At 40.2% G+C, this 15,321-nt stretch overlaps 1 protein-coding gene across 1 annotated transcript in view; it reads left to right on the forward strand.

The window, feature by feature from the left end:
* LOC138208624 (unconventional myosin-XV-like) overlaps window positions 1–12,718 on the forward strand; it is a 40,588-nt gene extending 27,870 nt beyond the window's left edge. Inside the window, exons 49-68 of the mRNA XM_069166645.1 lie at window positions 13–131; window positions 518–659; window positions 1,596–1,707; window positions 1,793–1,867; window positions 3,518–3,723; window positions 3,816–3,931; window positions 4,596–4,665; window positions 4,763–4,835; window positions 5,271–5,344; window positions 5,466–5,548; window positions 5,664–5,794; window positions 5,894–5,988; window positions 7,258–7,335; window positions 7,444–7,540; window positions 9,056–9,216; window positions 9,304–9,437; window positions 10,857–10,990; window positions 11,656–11,789; window positions 11,909–12,049; window positions 12,154–12,718. Of these exons, the coding sequence (XP_069022746.1) occupies window positions 13–131; window positions 518–659; window positions 1,596–1,707; window positions 1,793–1,867; window positions 3,518–3,723; window positions 3,816–3,931; window positions 4,596–4,665; window positions 4,763–4,835; window positions 5,271–5,344; window positions 5,466–5,548; window positions 5,664–5,794; window positions 5,894–5,988; window positions 7,258–7,335; window positions 7,444–7,540; window positions 9,056–9,216; window positions 9,304–9,437; window positions 10,857–10,990; window positions 11,656–11,789; window positions 11,909–12,049; window positions 12,154–12,255 (2,277 nt within the window). The 3' untranslated portion in view covers window positions 12,256–12,718. The remainder of the gene's footprint in view (window positions 1–12; window positions 132–517; window positions 660–1,595; window positions 1,708–1,792; window positions 1,868–3,517; window positions 3,724–3,815; window positions 3,932–4,595; window positions 4,666–4,762; window positions 4,836–5,270; window positions 5,345–5,465; window positions 5,549–5,663; window positions 5,795–5,893; window positions 5,989–7,257; window positions 7,336–7,443; window positions 7,541–9,055; window positions 9,217–9,303; window positions 9,438–10,856; window positions 10,991–11,655; window positions 11,790–11,908; window positions 12,050–12,153) is intronic.
* Window positions 12,719–15,321: the final 2,603 nt, after the last annotated feature.

The following is a 15,321-nucleotide window of genomic DNA, read 5'->3' on the forward strand; positions in this document are numbered from 1 at the left end:
GTGTGTGTGCAGGGTAGTGTAGGAACAGGTGTGCAGGTGCTGTCAGTGTCGCACAGCGGTATCAAATTGCTGAAGACAGTGAAGAGCAGCACTGCAGTTCCAGATTACTTCAGAGTCCTGCAACCTTACACGTACGTGATGTTTTTTTTCTGTTTTTTTGTTTGCAAATTCTTATCAGCATTTCTATTATCTATTTGATAAAGAATTAAAGAAAATTGTATTTTACAATTTAGAGCTGGTGTCAGGTGAGTTATCAGTCACAGACAAATACTTCAATTTATCTTGACTTTCTTTAAATCATTCAGATGAACATTGATTTATGAATATCGCCTCACTGTGTTTTTGAAAGTTCTACTAAAATAGTGGCTTTTGTATTTTGCAATATCTTGTTTTTTTTATTGGGCAACATATCAACTAATACCAATGTATTTGGTAAAGTTAATGATCATTATGGTTGCTGCTTCATGTTTGCATAAGTAAGTGTATGTAACTTCTAAAGTGCTTTGTGTTTTCTCAGTTATGCAGACATCCTGTTTGTGACCATCCCATCAGACAACATGCTGGAGTTCAATCTGACCAATGAGAAGCTGATCCTGTTCTCAGCCAAGGCACCACAAGTCAAACATCTCATCGACAGCTTCATCAATGAGATCAAAAAGGCACAGTACACGCACACACACACACACACACACACACACACACACACAAATGTGTATGTACAGCTATATTTGTGAGAAAATCCATTGACATGATGCAGAGCAGCCCAAATTCTTTCCTATAAAGGGACAAAAAGTGCATCTGAATGGAGGACCGCAGATCAAAAATGTATGTTTAGGTTATGTGAATTTACATTACATTAAAATGTTATATATCTTATTTAACATTAAATTGCAAATCAAAAATATCATTAAAATTCAAATAATACTCTTTTTTAGTCCTTTTTTTTTCACATTTTCCCTCGTCACTCTCCCACTGCCTCGACCTCTCATCTTGACTGGCAGCTGAAAGTCAGCGATGAAGGACACACTAACAGCACCTGAGCATCAGCAGGAGAGAGACAACACCACAAATCTTTGTAGATAAGATGTAGGCCTATGCCAGTAATTAGGGAATCTTAAGAGCAGTACGCTTTACGTTGCTGTCATTTCATGTACTTTTTAGCTGCACAAAATATACAGTTTACAGTGACATAATGCATTCCCTAGACCCTTACTCAAACCTTAACACTCACAACAAATCATGAATCCCAACCCTAACCCTGACATGAACCGAATTTTAACCTTAACCCTCAAACCAAATCTTTACCCTCAAACAGCCCTTTGAAGGTCCTCACTCCGATGGTCTAAAAGGAAAACTGCTGCTCTCAAAGATTCACACACACACACACACACACACACACACACACACACACACACACACACACACACACACACACACACACACACACACAATTCTTCCGATTTTTTTTAAACCTTCTATTTTAAAAAAGAAAACATCATCAAACACACATATGAACTCTAATTCGTAATTTCTTTTAACTGGTACAGCGGTAATTTAGTTTCTTCACGTGTATTATTCCTTTTTTTTCCTCTTAGGACTCAGACTATGTGATTGCAGAGCGCAACTTTGTGACAGACAACCGCTCGATGCTCAGTTTCCATAAAGGTGACATCATCAGGCTGCAGGTGATGGACGGGCTGGAGAAAGGTACGACGCTGCTGTTACATTCGGGGTAAATCTGCGATGTGAACATTTTCATATACTGTATATTGCCCCTGTGTGTCTCCTCCAGGTTACAGCTATGGCTGCGTAGTGAGGAAGAAGGTGGTGTTCCTGGAGGAGCTGAAGAGAGACACTCAAGACTTCGGTGAGGCTTCATCAAATCAGTCACATCAATAAACTTCATGTTTTTGCATGTGGTACCCAGATGTATGCATTGTGGCAGAAGCCCAAATATAAACAATGTGACAATTCAGACTGGTAGCTTTAAAAGATTCACGAACCTGGCCTGTGTACCCTGGAGACACGATGGTATTTATAGGCCATTTTTAAAGAAAAATTGCTGCAGTGATGTTGACAGTGCCAGCGGCATTCTTTAAATGCAATATTGTATCAGAAAATGATTTTCCCGATGGGAGATGGCAATGCAATTTGAAAAATATTGATTTATGTTGTTACTGGAGGACATAAAAGATGAAATAGGATCACAGATGTCACGTCCAACAGTTACTGGATCAGACAGACGGCAGTGAAAGTGCACCAGCACACATATTTGTAATTTATTGTGTTGTATTTGTTTTTCTTTGAATCCTGAAATCTGGACTTAAAAAAAGAAAACAGTCCATAAATGAACGACACAGAGCACTCCATGTTTTTTATTTACATCCTGCACCATTCAAACCTCTGAGGTCTAGTACCCTCTGTGACTGGCAACATAAAAAGAAAACACTTCTTCATACATGCAACTTTAATGTGAGTAGAAGATATGAGCTGCCTGACACATTTTCTATCAACCATTCGGCATGAAACATAAACCGTTTTGGGAAAATTGCAGGTACGCGTGTGCTCCCCACAAATTAACAGCTTTAGGCTGTTTGGTTACAGCAGAATAAGCTATAAACACAAAACCAACATGTTATCACCTTATAAGTTTTAATTGTTTGCGTCAGTTATCTTTTAAATAAATTTGAAGTCTAAAAATAATTTGATTTAATATAGCTTGTAAGCAAACATTTGCCTCGTTGCACATCCAGAACCGTGGTTCTCTGTTTTATTTTTTATCAGCCTCCCAGGTAGCTATCCAGCTCTTTATGTTCTCTTCGGTGCTGGACAGGAGCTGCAGCAGAAAGAGCTGCATGCCGCTGCTTGAAATGAAGTCGATGAGAGCAGTGAGACTGAAACAAAACACTGAAGCACCGAGTTGTGAAACCAAAACAATGAGCTAAAAGATGCTAAAACACTCCATCGACGTACTGGAAACGGCAGAGTTGTAATTCTCTGTGGTTTCGTCAATACAAAGAATATCATCGTCACATCGTACAGTCATTTAATCCATTGTAAATATAAAAATATTGATTATAACAATGTTAATTTTATTGGTTTAAGACTTTGTAAGCTTTCACGATGGATGTTCCTTCATGTAAAGGTTGGGACAAAGGTTGAGTTTAGCATGTAGTGACGATATTTGGGATAACCTCCAGCCAATTGATGTAAATCAGTACAATGTTGTCACAAGTGACAAACACCCCCTCGTGTGCAGTATCTACCACTGAGGGCTGCTTCATGTGGCAGGTTATCAGTGTAACAGTGGAGGAGAGTCAGGTCTCGTAAATGATCGAGAAAAGCCTGCAGATAAGGATCTGACATGTTTAAATGAAAAGCTGACTGCTATTAGAGGAAAGGCAGATAGAGATCAGGACTTGCAGCAGAGGGATGGCTTGTTACGGGACACGGAGCAGGTGCGTGCCTTTTGTGCAGCTGCATTTCATAATCCCTCTGCTCTGTGTTTGTGCACCAGGCTGGAAGTTCGGCGCTGTGTTCGGCCGCTCCGCTTCGTTCCCCGCCGAGTGCGTCCATCCTGTTGCTCCTCCCGACTTCCTGTCACTGCCACTCGACCGCAAGGCCGAGCCTCGCGGTGGAGCGGGACAGTTTGCAGTGTCATCAGCTGTTGCTGTTGCCGTGGCGTCCACCATGGCTGCGCATGAGATAGATCAAACGATTGAGGTTCACAGGCACACACACACACACATACAGATTGTTTTTTTCCTGTCAAACTGAACTCAGATTGATTTTCACTGTCACTCTATGCCTTTCAGAAAGTTTCCCTTGATGGCTTTGATGGAGATCTGGATGAGAGAGCCCTGCAGGACAGTAAATATGACATGTTGGAGTTTGCCAAGAAGTACTTCAGACCGGTCCCCAGCAGGAAGGGGTGAGACCGAGACGCAAACACACAGGTGTTGAAATCCAAGGGTAGAAAGTGATAAAGTACACATGCACGAATTCTGTATTGAAGTACAGACTAAAGATACTGCTTTACTTATTTCCATTGTATCAGTCGTTACAATCATCCCTGCCAACACTCCACTCTCTCCTGCCTTTCTCCCTTAATTTAAGACCATCTCCGACACCCTCCTGTTTTGTGGTTTCTCCCAGTAAACTCCCGTAATTTGCTTGGCCCTCAGACTTTCCTGGGAGATAATCATCAGACATGGATCTAAAAGTTTAACATGTTTGTCTGAGGTTACTCAAACTGACAGATGGACATTTTCACAGTATTTATACAGCACCTAGACCTGCTTTATTACCAAAAAATGAAATGTAAATGTGAATTTATACAATATGGGACATTTACAGTATTAACTCCATGTCAATGCATCAATAATAATGTTCAAATAATGTAATATGTAACACTGACAGGTGTCAATGCTCATAATCAGTGCATTAAAATACATTTTGTTTACAATACTTGTTTTCTTCTATTGAATTACATTTCAAATGCTTTTGCTTATAATTATATGGTTTTTTTTTCTACTCGAGTAAATGATCTGAATTTTTGTTTAAAGACAGTACATTGTGTCTTATTCTGTTCTCAGAGATTCCCTGAAGAGCAAAATCAAGAACAGAGACTCCAGGGAACCCACTGAAATGATCAAGTTTTCCAAGGTGCCTTCATCTTGCTCTCATCTTCCCTCCTAACGACTGTGGGTGTATTGTCTTGTTCATAGTACACCTTTTCTTATTTGATTTTTCTCCTATGCAGACTCCCCTGACTGTGTCTCTGATAGAGTTCATGGACCCAGCCATGAACAGAGTAGCAGCCGATCTATTCCTGTGTAAGTTCTCACCTGCTCTCATCTCTCCTCTAATTACATCATCTAATTACACCTGGGGTCCGATTCGTCCTCTGCTTAAATGAGACGGTCTTGTTTCTTGTGGCATCTGTTGCATGTCTGTCTGTCCTGGAAGAGGGATCCCTGCTCAGTTGCACTTTCTGAGGTTTCTTCCATGTTCTTTTCCTCTCAAATAAACAAATTATCCACATGAAGGGTCTAAGGGCTGAAGATGTTGTTTACTGTACAGACTGTAAAACCTTTTAAGGAAAATCTGTGATTTGCGATATAAATAAAACTGACAAAGGCTTAGCTTGTATCAGATTTTAAGTACTAAAGTGTTGGATTTCTCTGCAAAAATCTGCTTTTCAAGACTTAAAAAGTTGTTGTCATGTGCATGTGTGGGTGCGTGTGTCCTGCTCTTGTTTTTTTGTGTAGCCATCATGCGTTTCATGGGTGACTCTGCGCCAAGGGGACTGACAGAACAGGAAGTGGTCAGCACTTTCCTCAAGGTAACCATGCACGTGCAGTAATTATCTCCTAGGTTACTATTTTCTCTGTGAAAATTTGCTGATCTATATACATATACATGATACATATATGTGTGTCTGTATGTGTGTGTCCTCTCCTCAGCTCATTGGAGAGTTCACCTTGATGAGAGATGAAGCTTACTGCCAGCTCCTCAAACAGCTTACCACTAACACCAGCTCCAAACCGTAAGTCTGCCTGCCGCACATCACCGCCGTGCAAACCACAAACTAAACACACTAAACTAAACACGTCACCGAGCCTGTGATCCCGAGCGTGTCTGTGCACCCCTGTGCTCTGCAGCGATAGTTGCCAACGAGGCTGGAGGCTGCTGTACATCCTGACTGCTTTCCACCGCTGCTCTGAAGTCCTGAAGCCCTTCCTGCTGAAATATCTGCAGCAGGCCTCTCGCAGCGCTGGGGCACAGTATCAGGGTGAAAACATACACAAACACACGCACCGACACCCAGTTTAAATCTGCTGTATACGTCACCAAAGCCACCAGCGTGTAATGTGTCCTTTAAATGTGTTAGGCATAGCGAAAGCATGCGAGCAGAATCTGAAGAAGACGTTCCAGTACGGCGGTCGGATTGTCCCACCCAACAGCATGGAGCTGAAGGCCATGATGGTCAGTGTCTACTTCTGTTTATCTGCAGTGGTGCAAGAAATATTTAAATCCATTAAATAACACTATTAATACCCGCAGTGTGACGATACTCCATTACACATTAAAATGATAAAAAGTGAAAGTGTGAAATGCGATTAAAAAGTTCCCACTTTGTGCATGTAAAACCAAAAACAGAACCCAATCTAAATCTGGCCGCCGACTTCTTTAAAGTTGTCGACTTGTGCAGCGATACCCCTGCCACGCTCTGAACACTCCCTGGAATTCCCGTTCCATAAGCCTGTCAAGCACCATCTGAGATTTATGCTGGATCTCCTCCACAGGTTTAAAACAGCAACCCTGAAGTTTAGACTTCACTTTGGAAACAAAATGATGTGCAGAAAGCCAAATCCAGCGAGTAGGAGGAGTGTGGAGAAATGATTGCGTTGTTGCGGGCAGAAAACAAGCGGGAGTGTTGTCATGTTGGAGAATCAAAGTGCCGTAGGCCCACAGTTCAGGTCATTTGCACTGAATCTTTTCCCTCAGAACGTCACAGCAGAACTAAGCGTGGGCAGTCTGAACCTGGGAGACGAATTCATGGTGCACAACCCCACGAATATCAAAGCAAACCCACCTGGTTGTACTTCTCCAGTCTGGGACAATGACGTTCTGCCCCTCTTGAAATGCCACTCAAAACACATCGCCCGGTTCATTGCTTCCCTGCCTCTCTGAAGCCAAAGGATGTCTGATGTCAAAGCTTTCTGTTGCTAATCCCCCGAGGTGGACACAAAACTTTAATGTTCCCTCTCTGCTCAAGTTTCAGGTCCATGCTGAAATTGTAAAGGCACACGTACCAGTGGTCACAAAACTGTGTGTGCAACCTTTATTCCTGTTACAGCAGTATTTGGCAGAAAGTCCAGTGTCCAGCTGTTTTAGACTCACAAGCCAATTTTAAAGATTTATTTAGGAACCAGTGGGCTTGGGGCTGTATGCCAGAGAAGAAGCAAATACATTGTTGATTTGAAGTCTTTTCATAGGATTTGTTAACAATAACAGCTATTGAATATCACCATTCTTTATGTATTTATACATGTGGTTTAATAATCATATTTTAATTGTAACGTAAAGGGCAAGTATCTCAAAGTTACACAGTACATATAAGCAGAGTTTTACCCCATTATGAGTGCAGGTTTAGGTGTGTTTAAAAGTCCTGAAAAACTCAGTTGCCATCTGTCATATCCAGTCTATGTTGTACACTAAGTACCATATGAGGGTGTGTTTGTGTTTCCACAGGCGGGAAGAAGTTCAAAACGTCAGCTCTGCCTCTTTCCTGGAGGCATCGAACGTCACGTGAAAATCAAAACATGCTCTGTAAGTGTTCGGCCCGTCCTGCTGGTTCTTCAGCACCACTGGTGTGTGTGAGGATGAGGAGGATGAGATGCACTCATGTGTCTGTGTTGATACTGTTATGTTGTTCAGGTGGCCCTGGAGGTGATTGAGGAGCTCTGTTATGAGATGGGTTTACACAGACTGGAGGCCATGGAAGAGTACGCCGTGTTTCTGGTGACCAATAGAGGTGTGCTCAAAGAAGTCTTACTGTCTGTGTGACACACATACACACAGACACACACATCTAAACATTCAACTTTGGTGCACGAAGTCAGCCTCCTCGTCACCGGCAGTGAAGCAAATCCACTCACAGATCACATATCAGCCTGTTCTCTGGTTTCTAGCTGTCGGAGAAAGTCATTCATGTCATTCATGAGTCCTGATGAAGCTGTCATGGCAAAACAACAGGAGGTGGCTCGATGTCAACTTTTCATTTTCAATACATATACTCGAGCCTGACTGATCCTGGATTTTTAGGAAGCAAAAATTTGGGTCAAATTAGTCAAATACGTGGCCGCCACCTCCCACTACCACCACAGCACCTGAACCCTCCAGACACATGGGGAAAACCCTGATAAATGTGTATATATATATATATATATATATATATATATATATATATATATATATATATATATACACTGCTATACCTATTCTCAACATAATATGTAGGTTTCTACAAACTAACTCAAAGCTTTAAGCAGTAATAAAACAAATTTTTATAGGGTTCAGTCACCAAAAACCTCTCAGTCCATTAATCCGTTATAAATACTTGCATGGGCTCATCATTTTCTCCTCACTATGTACATATAAGCAGAGATGAGCATTATTTCAAATGTACGACCGGGGCTTCTGACCTTTGACCTCCTCATGTTACACACACAGACACATGCTGACTAGTCAGGACTGAATCACATCTTCATGGTTTTAAAAATACTCACTAACACAGACAGAAAGTCGCCTGAGTTCCTGAGAGAAAATGATCACTAACAGATAAATTACAGGAAATGATTATGAATAATAATAATAATAATAATAATAATAAAAATATGAATAATGATAACATAAGCTTATTACTAAGTTTACTTTTACAAAACCAGAAATTAAACAATTTCTAATTTACCCCAAACATTTTCAGATTTCAGCATCTAAAGCTCCAACACTGATTTAGCCCCTTGAAGCACTCACCTGGCACATACAGTATATTTTGTACACTTTGCATCCTGTTTTTTTTTTTTTTTTTAACTCCTTTGGCATATACTTCAGTCAGCCACTGATTAGCCCTAATTCTACCTGAGAGAAAATTATGTTGCTGTATTTTCAAAGGCCCTGATAGTAAATCTTTTGACATCACAAAGCCTCATGATTCAAGAAGTGTAAACCGTTTAAAGTTACTAAAACTCCAGCAACTACCTTGTAATAACAGTGAGTTCACTACAAAATGGTTATTTCTGACCTTTTCTGTCATCCACAGGGGCACACACTTGTTGAATCACATATTTTCACAGTGAGTCCCAACAAACTTCAAAGCTTTTAGTCTTTTTTAGCAAACAAAAAAAAAGGATGAACATCAAGGGGTTAAACATGATAACAGCTGGTCACACACCATGTGGCTGCTCAAGTGTTAACATTACATTTCACTTCATGTGTTCTGGTAGTTTTAACCTGTTTTCCTGTCTAAATGTGGTTCGGCTGCGTCCAGGTCAGAATGTGCGTCCTCTGAACAAACACGAGTACATCCTGGACGTGGCCACGGAGGCCGAGTTAGTCGACACCAACTACAGCTTCTGGTTCAGACGAGTCGTCTGGACGCAGCCGCTCAAGTTCGACAACGAGCTGTGTGTGGCCACGCACTACAACCAGGTACGTCAGGCGAAGCTTCACGTGCTGCTCATACAGTGGGATCTGTTGTTTACATGTGAGTGTAACTCTGTCTGTGTGAATATTTAGATCCTTCCGGACTACCGTAAAGGTCTGCTGAATGTTCTCCCGCACGGAAAAGTGAGCGATCAGCAGTTCCACCAGATCTCCAAACTGGCAGCGCTGCAGCACAGAGCCAAGGACATCATCTTCATCCCCAGCATGTGAGAAAACTGTGGCCATGAAGGTTTAGTTCTGATCAACCCCCTCCAGTCATCGCATATATGGCGTTATTAGGTTAAGCAAATACTAATTAAAGGCACGTTTATTGGTATAGTACATTTCAACCACAAGGAAACAAGTGCTTTAAATAAAACGTAAAAACCATAAAAGATAAAAGGCATAAAACAATTTGGTTAGAAATAAAAAAAGACTTGGATAATAAATACAATAACATTTTATAGAAATAATTATTACAAAATTAAACAATAATAGTTTAAAAAAAAATAAACAACAGAGAAAACAGTTAAAAGAAGTGAGCATTTACACTGATGCATCAAAAACATATTTTCCTTTTGATACATGCTGTAATCTGTATAAAATAGAGAAACACATGGAAATCAGGCATATCAACCAAGTACACAAACATTGACCCACCATGTTTAACCGCTCCCTTGACAGTTTCAATGTACAGTAAGCAGCTCAGATGTTTAGTTAATCTTTTTTTTTTTTTTACCAAGTAGAAACAACAACAATAAGTTTTTCACTGAGTGTGCAATATAAGACACATTTATCAAAGTACTTCCTCCCACTTACAGCAAAGTGTGAGAGTGTCTGTAACTTTAATGAGGATTTACCCTCCATCTGAGCTGTTGTTAATTCTTTGTTTTTTTTAATCCTAATATTTGGTATGTTTGTCTGTATGTATAATTTCATTTCATTTGTTTAACTGTACATTTCCAGTGTCAATTCACATGTGAAATTAGCACCAGTTAAGTGTATTTATAATGTATAAATCTATAAAAAAGGGAGATGATTACAGGAAATTGGCTAAAATGGAGATAAAAAAACAACACAAACATTTTGATGGAGCAAAATAGCAGAAATTCTGCTACAGGTAGATTACTAGGAGAATTTAGTGTCACATTAAAAGATAAAAACTAAAGATAAAATCAGTACCATCTTTAATTGTTTATAATGTTAATGTAAATTTAGTTTGGAACCATGATAAATGCAAAAAATAAATTAAAAATAGACAGTGATATAATGTATGTAATGTAATAAAGTAAATGAATGGGTCAAATAATCCATTTTATTTTTTGGTTTGTGAATAAAAGTGCAGGATCTTATATTTGCAGCAGTTTGGTAAATCGAGGCCCAGACAGCAGGACAGTCACCAGTTGTTGTGTTTAAGGAGCGTGACTGTTTTTTTTTTTTTCTTTGACAGCTATAAAAACTCTTTACATGATTCCACGCTCTTACCGCCGTTATCGCCGTGTCTTTCCTCCTCACACACGGAGCCAAAAGCCGAGCAGAACAGCTCACCGAGTTGTGTCAAATCATCCCGAGGAAATGCTGGAAATCAGCGAGCGAAGCAAACTCCTGTTTATCTGTGATTGTGTTTCTGTTCCTCTCTCCTCCAGACACGAATTATCCGAGTACATCGCCACGCCTCTCTTCAAAAAGCAGCCACCCCAGCAGTGGGTTGTCATGGTGACGCAGCACATGCAGCAAGTGCAGTCCTTGAACCCGCACCAGGCCAGAGCACAGTTTCTGGGTAAGCTCACTGTTCACATTAATGGGAGGCAGCGCAGGTGGAAGATTTTAAGGTTTACATTTTAGGATATTATTAGATTTTCTGTACTTGTGTAATAACTATACGACATAATTTTGAGTTATGGTAAGTTTTCAAAAAAGAGAAACTGCAAAATAATCAATTAAATGTTGATAAATGAACCTGACATTAAAAGTATAGTTTTGGCTTATTGAGGAAATAAACTGACAGATCAAGGCCCTTTAACACATTAATATGTGTAAAAATCCTGAGATACCAAAACATGACAACACCGCCACCATAAATTCTACTGTTATGAAGCTTTTACGTTTTCAGATTTTTGGTGATGGAATGACTTCATGTTTATTATTGAGATCATTGAACTGCATTAAATTGAAAAAGCATCCCCAGTATTTTGTCCACCCTGCACATGGGGAAAGGTTTTTTGTTTTTTTCAAAAGTAGAATTAATGGCGTAGCTGTTGTATCAGATAGTACTTGGTTGTTGCTAGTAAAGTGTATTTTTAGTGTGACTATTAGTAGGACTCTCCATGACAAGTAAACTGAACTGTGTAAGAATACGAGGAGTATTTTATGTGTAAATATAATATAATAAAAAATGTGACAATCTGTGGTGTCTCTTGTTAATGTCTGTCTTTGTGCCTGCAGGGCTGGTGAGTGCGTTCCCCATGTTCGGATCCTCGTTCTTCTACGTCCACAGCAGCAGCTCCACCACCTTTTATGCCCCCTGCATTGTTGCTGTCAATCAACATGGTCTCCACTTCCTGCACAAAAATACGCACGTAAGGAACCACATACACACACACACACACACACATGACTCAGCTCATCCTGACAGGAAGCCCGGTGGCTCTGTTGCCGTTGCAGTTGTGTGTTGTAATGTTTGGTCTCCGTGGTGCAGGAGCTGATGGTAGTGGTCCCCCTGGTGGAGGTGCAGTCCAGCCGCACCCAGAGGCCCACTGCTGGAACCAGTTACCCGTATGTAGACTTCACTTTGGGGGATGTGAACACACAGCGGGTCATTCAGCTGCAGCTGGAGCAGGTATAACGCAAACAACACGGAAACACAGACAAGGACACCCCGCACGTGACCATCGTTTGGTGTGTTTCTGTCTCGGTGCTGACGCTGCCTTTCTCTGTCCACAGGGCCTGGAGCTGTGTCGAGTCATCGCCATGCAGGTGGAAAACATGATGTCTGTGCGGGATAAGAGGCTCACACTGCCACCCAGCGAAATCACCATGTTGTAGCACATGCTTAGCTGTACGCACAAACTGTTCTCTATGCTCACACACATGTAGAAGTAACCTTTATAAACCGCCTACCTCTTTTCCCTTTCAGTCGTTTGTTGTACGCACACACACATACACACACACACACACACACACACACACACACACACACACACTAAAATGTAAAATAAGTGTACCCTGAGGTCAGCCTCACCTTTCATTGATTATTGTTCTGCAATAACTGACCAAACACTGACTGTCAATATTGGTTATTTTTTTCAGGGTGACACTTTGATAATTGCACTCACTGCTATACTTGTAATAGATTTCCAATTCAAAATGTTTTATGTGCACAGAAGCTGTAAATGAACATAGAGGAAGCTTCACAGGCCTGTGCCTTGTCATTACAATGTTTTATAACCATTTTGTATTTTGTTTTTTTATTACTGTGGTTGTATGTAAAATTTGAGTTATTGTATTCAAACCCATGTTAATGTATTTTTTGTAAAGAATATTTTACCAAAATAAAATACCAGATTTTAAAGAGAATTATGAACTTCTGCACTAATTAAATAAAAATATTAATGATACAATGAAGTATCTAATATTAAGAATTATCAAAATGAAATAGTGCAACTTTTTACTTGTCCATAAATCATTGAGTGGCTTTGTTTCAAAATATCTGATCTAACCAATCCAGTATGAATTTTGCAGGTTGGCTGGCTCGGGACTATTAGTTATTGCAGGAATAAATAAATAAATCTAAGCTGAGGATTTATGTCTTTACAGTTGCCATCAACTAATTCTCTCCAGCATTTTTCTGAGCCCTATTAAATCCAGAAGATTTGAAGACTACAGTTGCTTTAAACTAATTGTGTTCATCATTTGCTGATCCTTCACAATTTTAAATGTTTTTATAGATTTCAATTGTTTTTTTTGTAGACTTTGAACCTCCTATTGGTTTTCCGCTAGTTACTCCTTATGCTCTTACTTGTTTTGTATTTCTGTGGAGCACTTTGGGTTGCCTGATGCAGGAGAAGATGGTATGTAAAAACTTTTTTTTTTTTATTAATAAACTAATCTATTAACCTATAAAGTGCCACAAAATAGCAATATAGTCAAATATAACCAGCGTTAAATTTGATAAATTTATTTTTAGGGCCTGAGCACCGAAAGTGCGAAAGCCCTATTGTTATCCAAGGAATTATTATTTTCATTCTTTCGTTCCTTATTTTTCTCCGCAAATAACTGCATTTTTGGAGGCATGGTCATATTACAAAACTCATGAAATTTGGTACACGCGTCTCTCCCGGCGAAAACTTTCATATTTTAGTGGATTCGCGAGTGGACGTGGCCAAATGGCTTGCTAGCGCCCCCTAAACTGATGCCCCGATGGCTACATTTACCTACATGCATATACCAAATTTATTGGACGTGTATCACACCGAGATGTACAAAAAGGTCTCTTGGCATCATGACCTCAACTAAACAGGAAGTCTGCCATTTTAAATTTTGCCGCCATTTTTGGCTATTCACACATGTTGTATTTTAATGAACTCCTCCTACAGATTTTGTCGGACCAACTTGCAATTTTGTCTGTTCTATCTTAACACATGGGAGATGAAAAGTTATCAAAAGAATTTGTTTTTGTCCATCGGTGTGCCCGTGACGTGGCCGCCATTTTGAGAGTCTTGCCATGAAATTACAAGTGACTGTAACTTTTATGTAAATATTCCGCTCTTCCTCAAACATTACATCTTTGATAACAGTCTGGCCTTGAAGACACCTGTATGGTAATATTTGCTCATAGTCAGAGCGCCCCCTGCTGGCAACAAGAAACGAGGAAAAACTCATGAAAGCTGGTAAAAGTGTCTCTCCCAGCAAACAATTTCATATTTGTGTGGAGTCGTTTCGTACTTTGGACTATGGCATGTCATCCGAAATAGGAAAAAAAAAGTCATACTATGGCATGTCGTCCGAAATATGGAAGAAAAAAAAGTCATACTATAGCATGTCGTCAAAAATATAAAAAATAAAAGTCATACTATAGCATGTCCTCAAAAGGACAAAAGAAAGGTGCAGGGTTACTGGTGCAGTGGTTACTGTTGGTGCCTCTCAGTCAGAAGGTTGTTGGTTTGATTCCTGCTGGAGCCATGCATGTCAAGTCATGTTGTCTAAAGTACAACAAAGACTCATACAATTTTGGAAGTTCATGCTACTGTACGACTTTTTTTTTTATATATACCTTAGACAACATTACTTTTTTGGACTTGACACACATGGCTACAGGAGGTATTGAACCAATGACCTTCTGACTGAGAGGCACCACTGCACTACTGTGCCTGTGATGCTGTGACTTTATTTTGTCCTTTTGACGACATGCTATAGTATGACTTTTATTTCATATTTTGGACGACAATGCAAAGTCATACATGTGGCATGTTGTCCGAAATATGAAAAAAAAAAAAAGTCATAAGGGTACCCTCTAAGCCAGGGAAAGCCACACGGGTTCGGATTTTGTAGATGCAGTCATACTAATACCAAACCAAAGGTCAACAACAATACAAAACTCAAACAAAAATAAAAATCAACAACTGAAAAATCCCCCAAAAGAGACTTTTTCTTTCATATTTCAGACATTCTGTGACACGTGTTTGACACAGTGGTACAGTGGTTAGAGTAGTTGCCTCACAGTGAGAAGTAACTTGATGCATGCCGAGTATGTCATCCAAAATAGTCAAGGGGAGTCATAGTCTTGTCTTTATTTTGGAAACGCTTTGTTTTAGGGTTGGTTTTTTTTTGTGTTGCAGTGGTTGAGGTACTTTTAGTTGCACCCACGCACATATTGGTGTGTCCTACTTTGAGTGGGATTCGAACCTGCGACTTGTAGACGTCACTTCCGACTTCGACGCGGCGTACTTTCCCGCTGGACTACCTGCAGCGTTGAAGTCCATGTCGCAGCAGAGAGAGTGAAACAGGAAGCAGAGTCCAGCCGTCCAGAGGAGGTGGAAGCGGACGAGGAGGACTCGCTGCATTACAGTTGCAGGTGGAAATAATCAAGCAGGCTGTTTTCTGCTGTAACCT

Source organism: Embiotoca jacksoni, unplaced genomic scaffold (genome assembly GCF_022577435.1).
Source record: "Embiotoca jacksoni isolate LCO1_2020_lvr unplaced genomic scaffold, fEmbJac1.0.p SCAF_4, whole genome shotgun sequence".
NCBI lineage: Eukaryota > Metazoa > Chordata > Actinopteri > Embiotocidae > Embiotoca > Embiotoca jacksoni.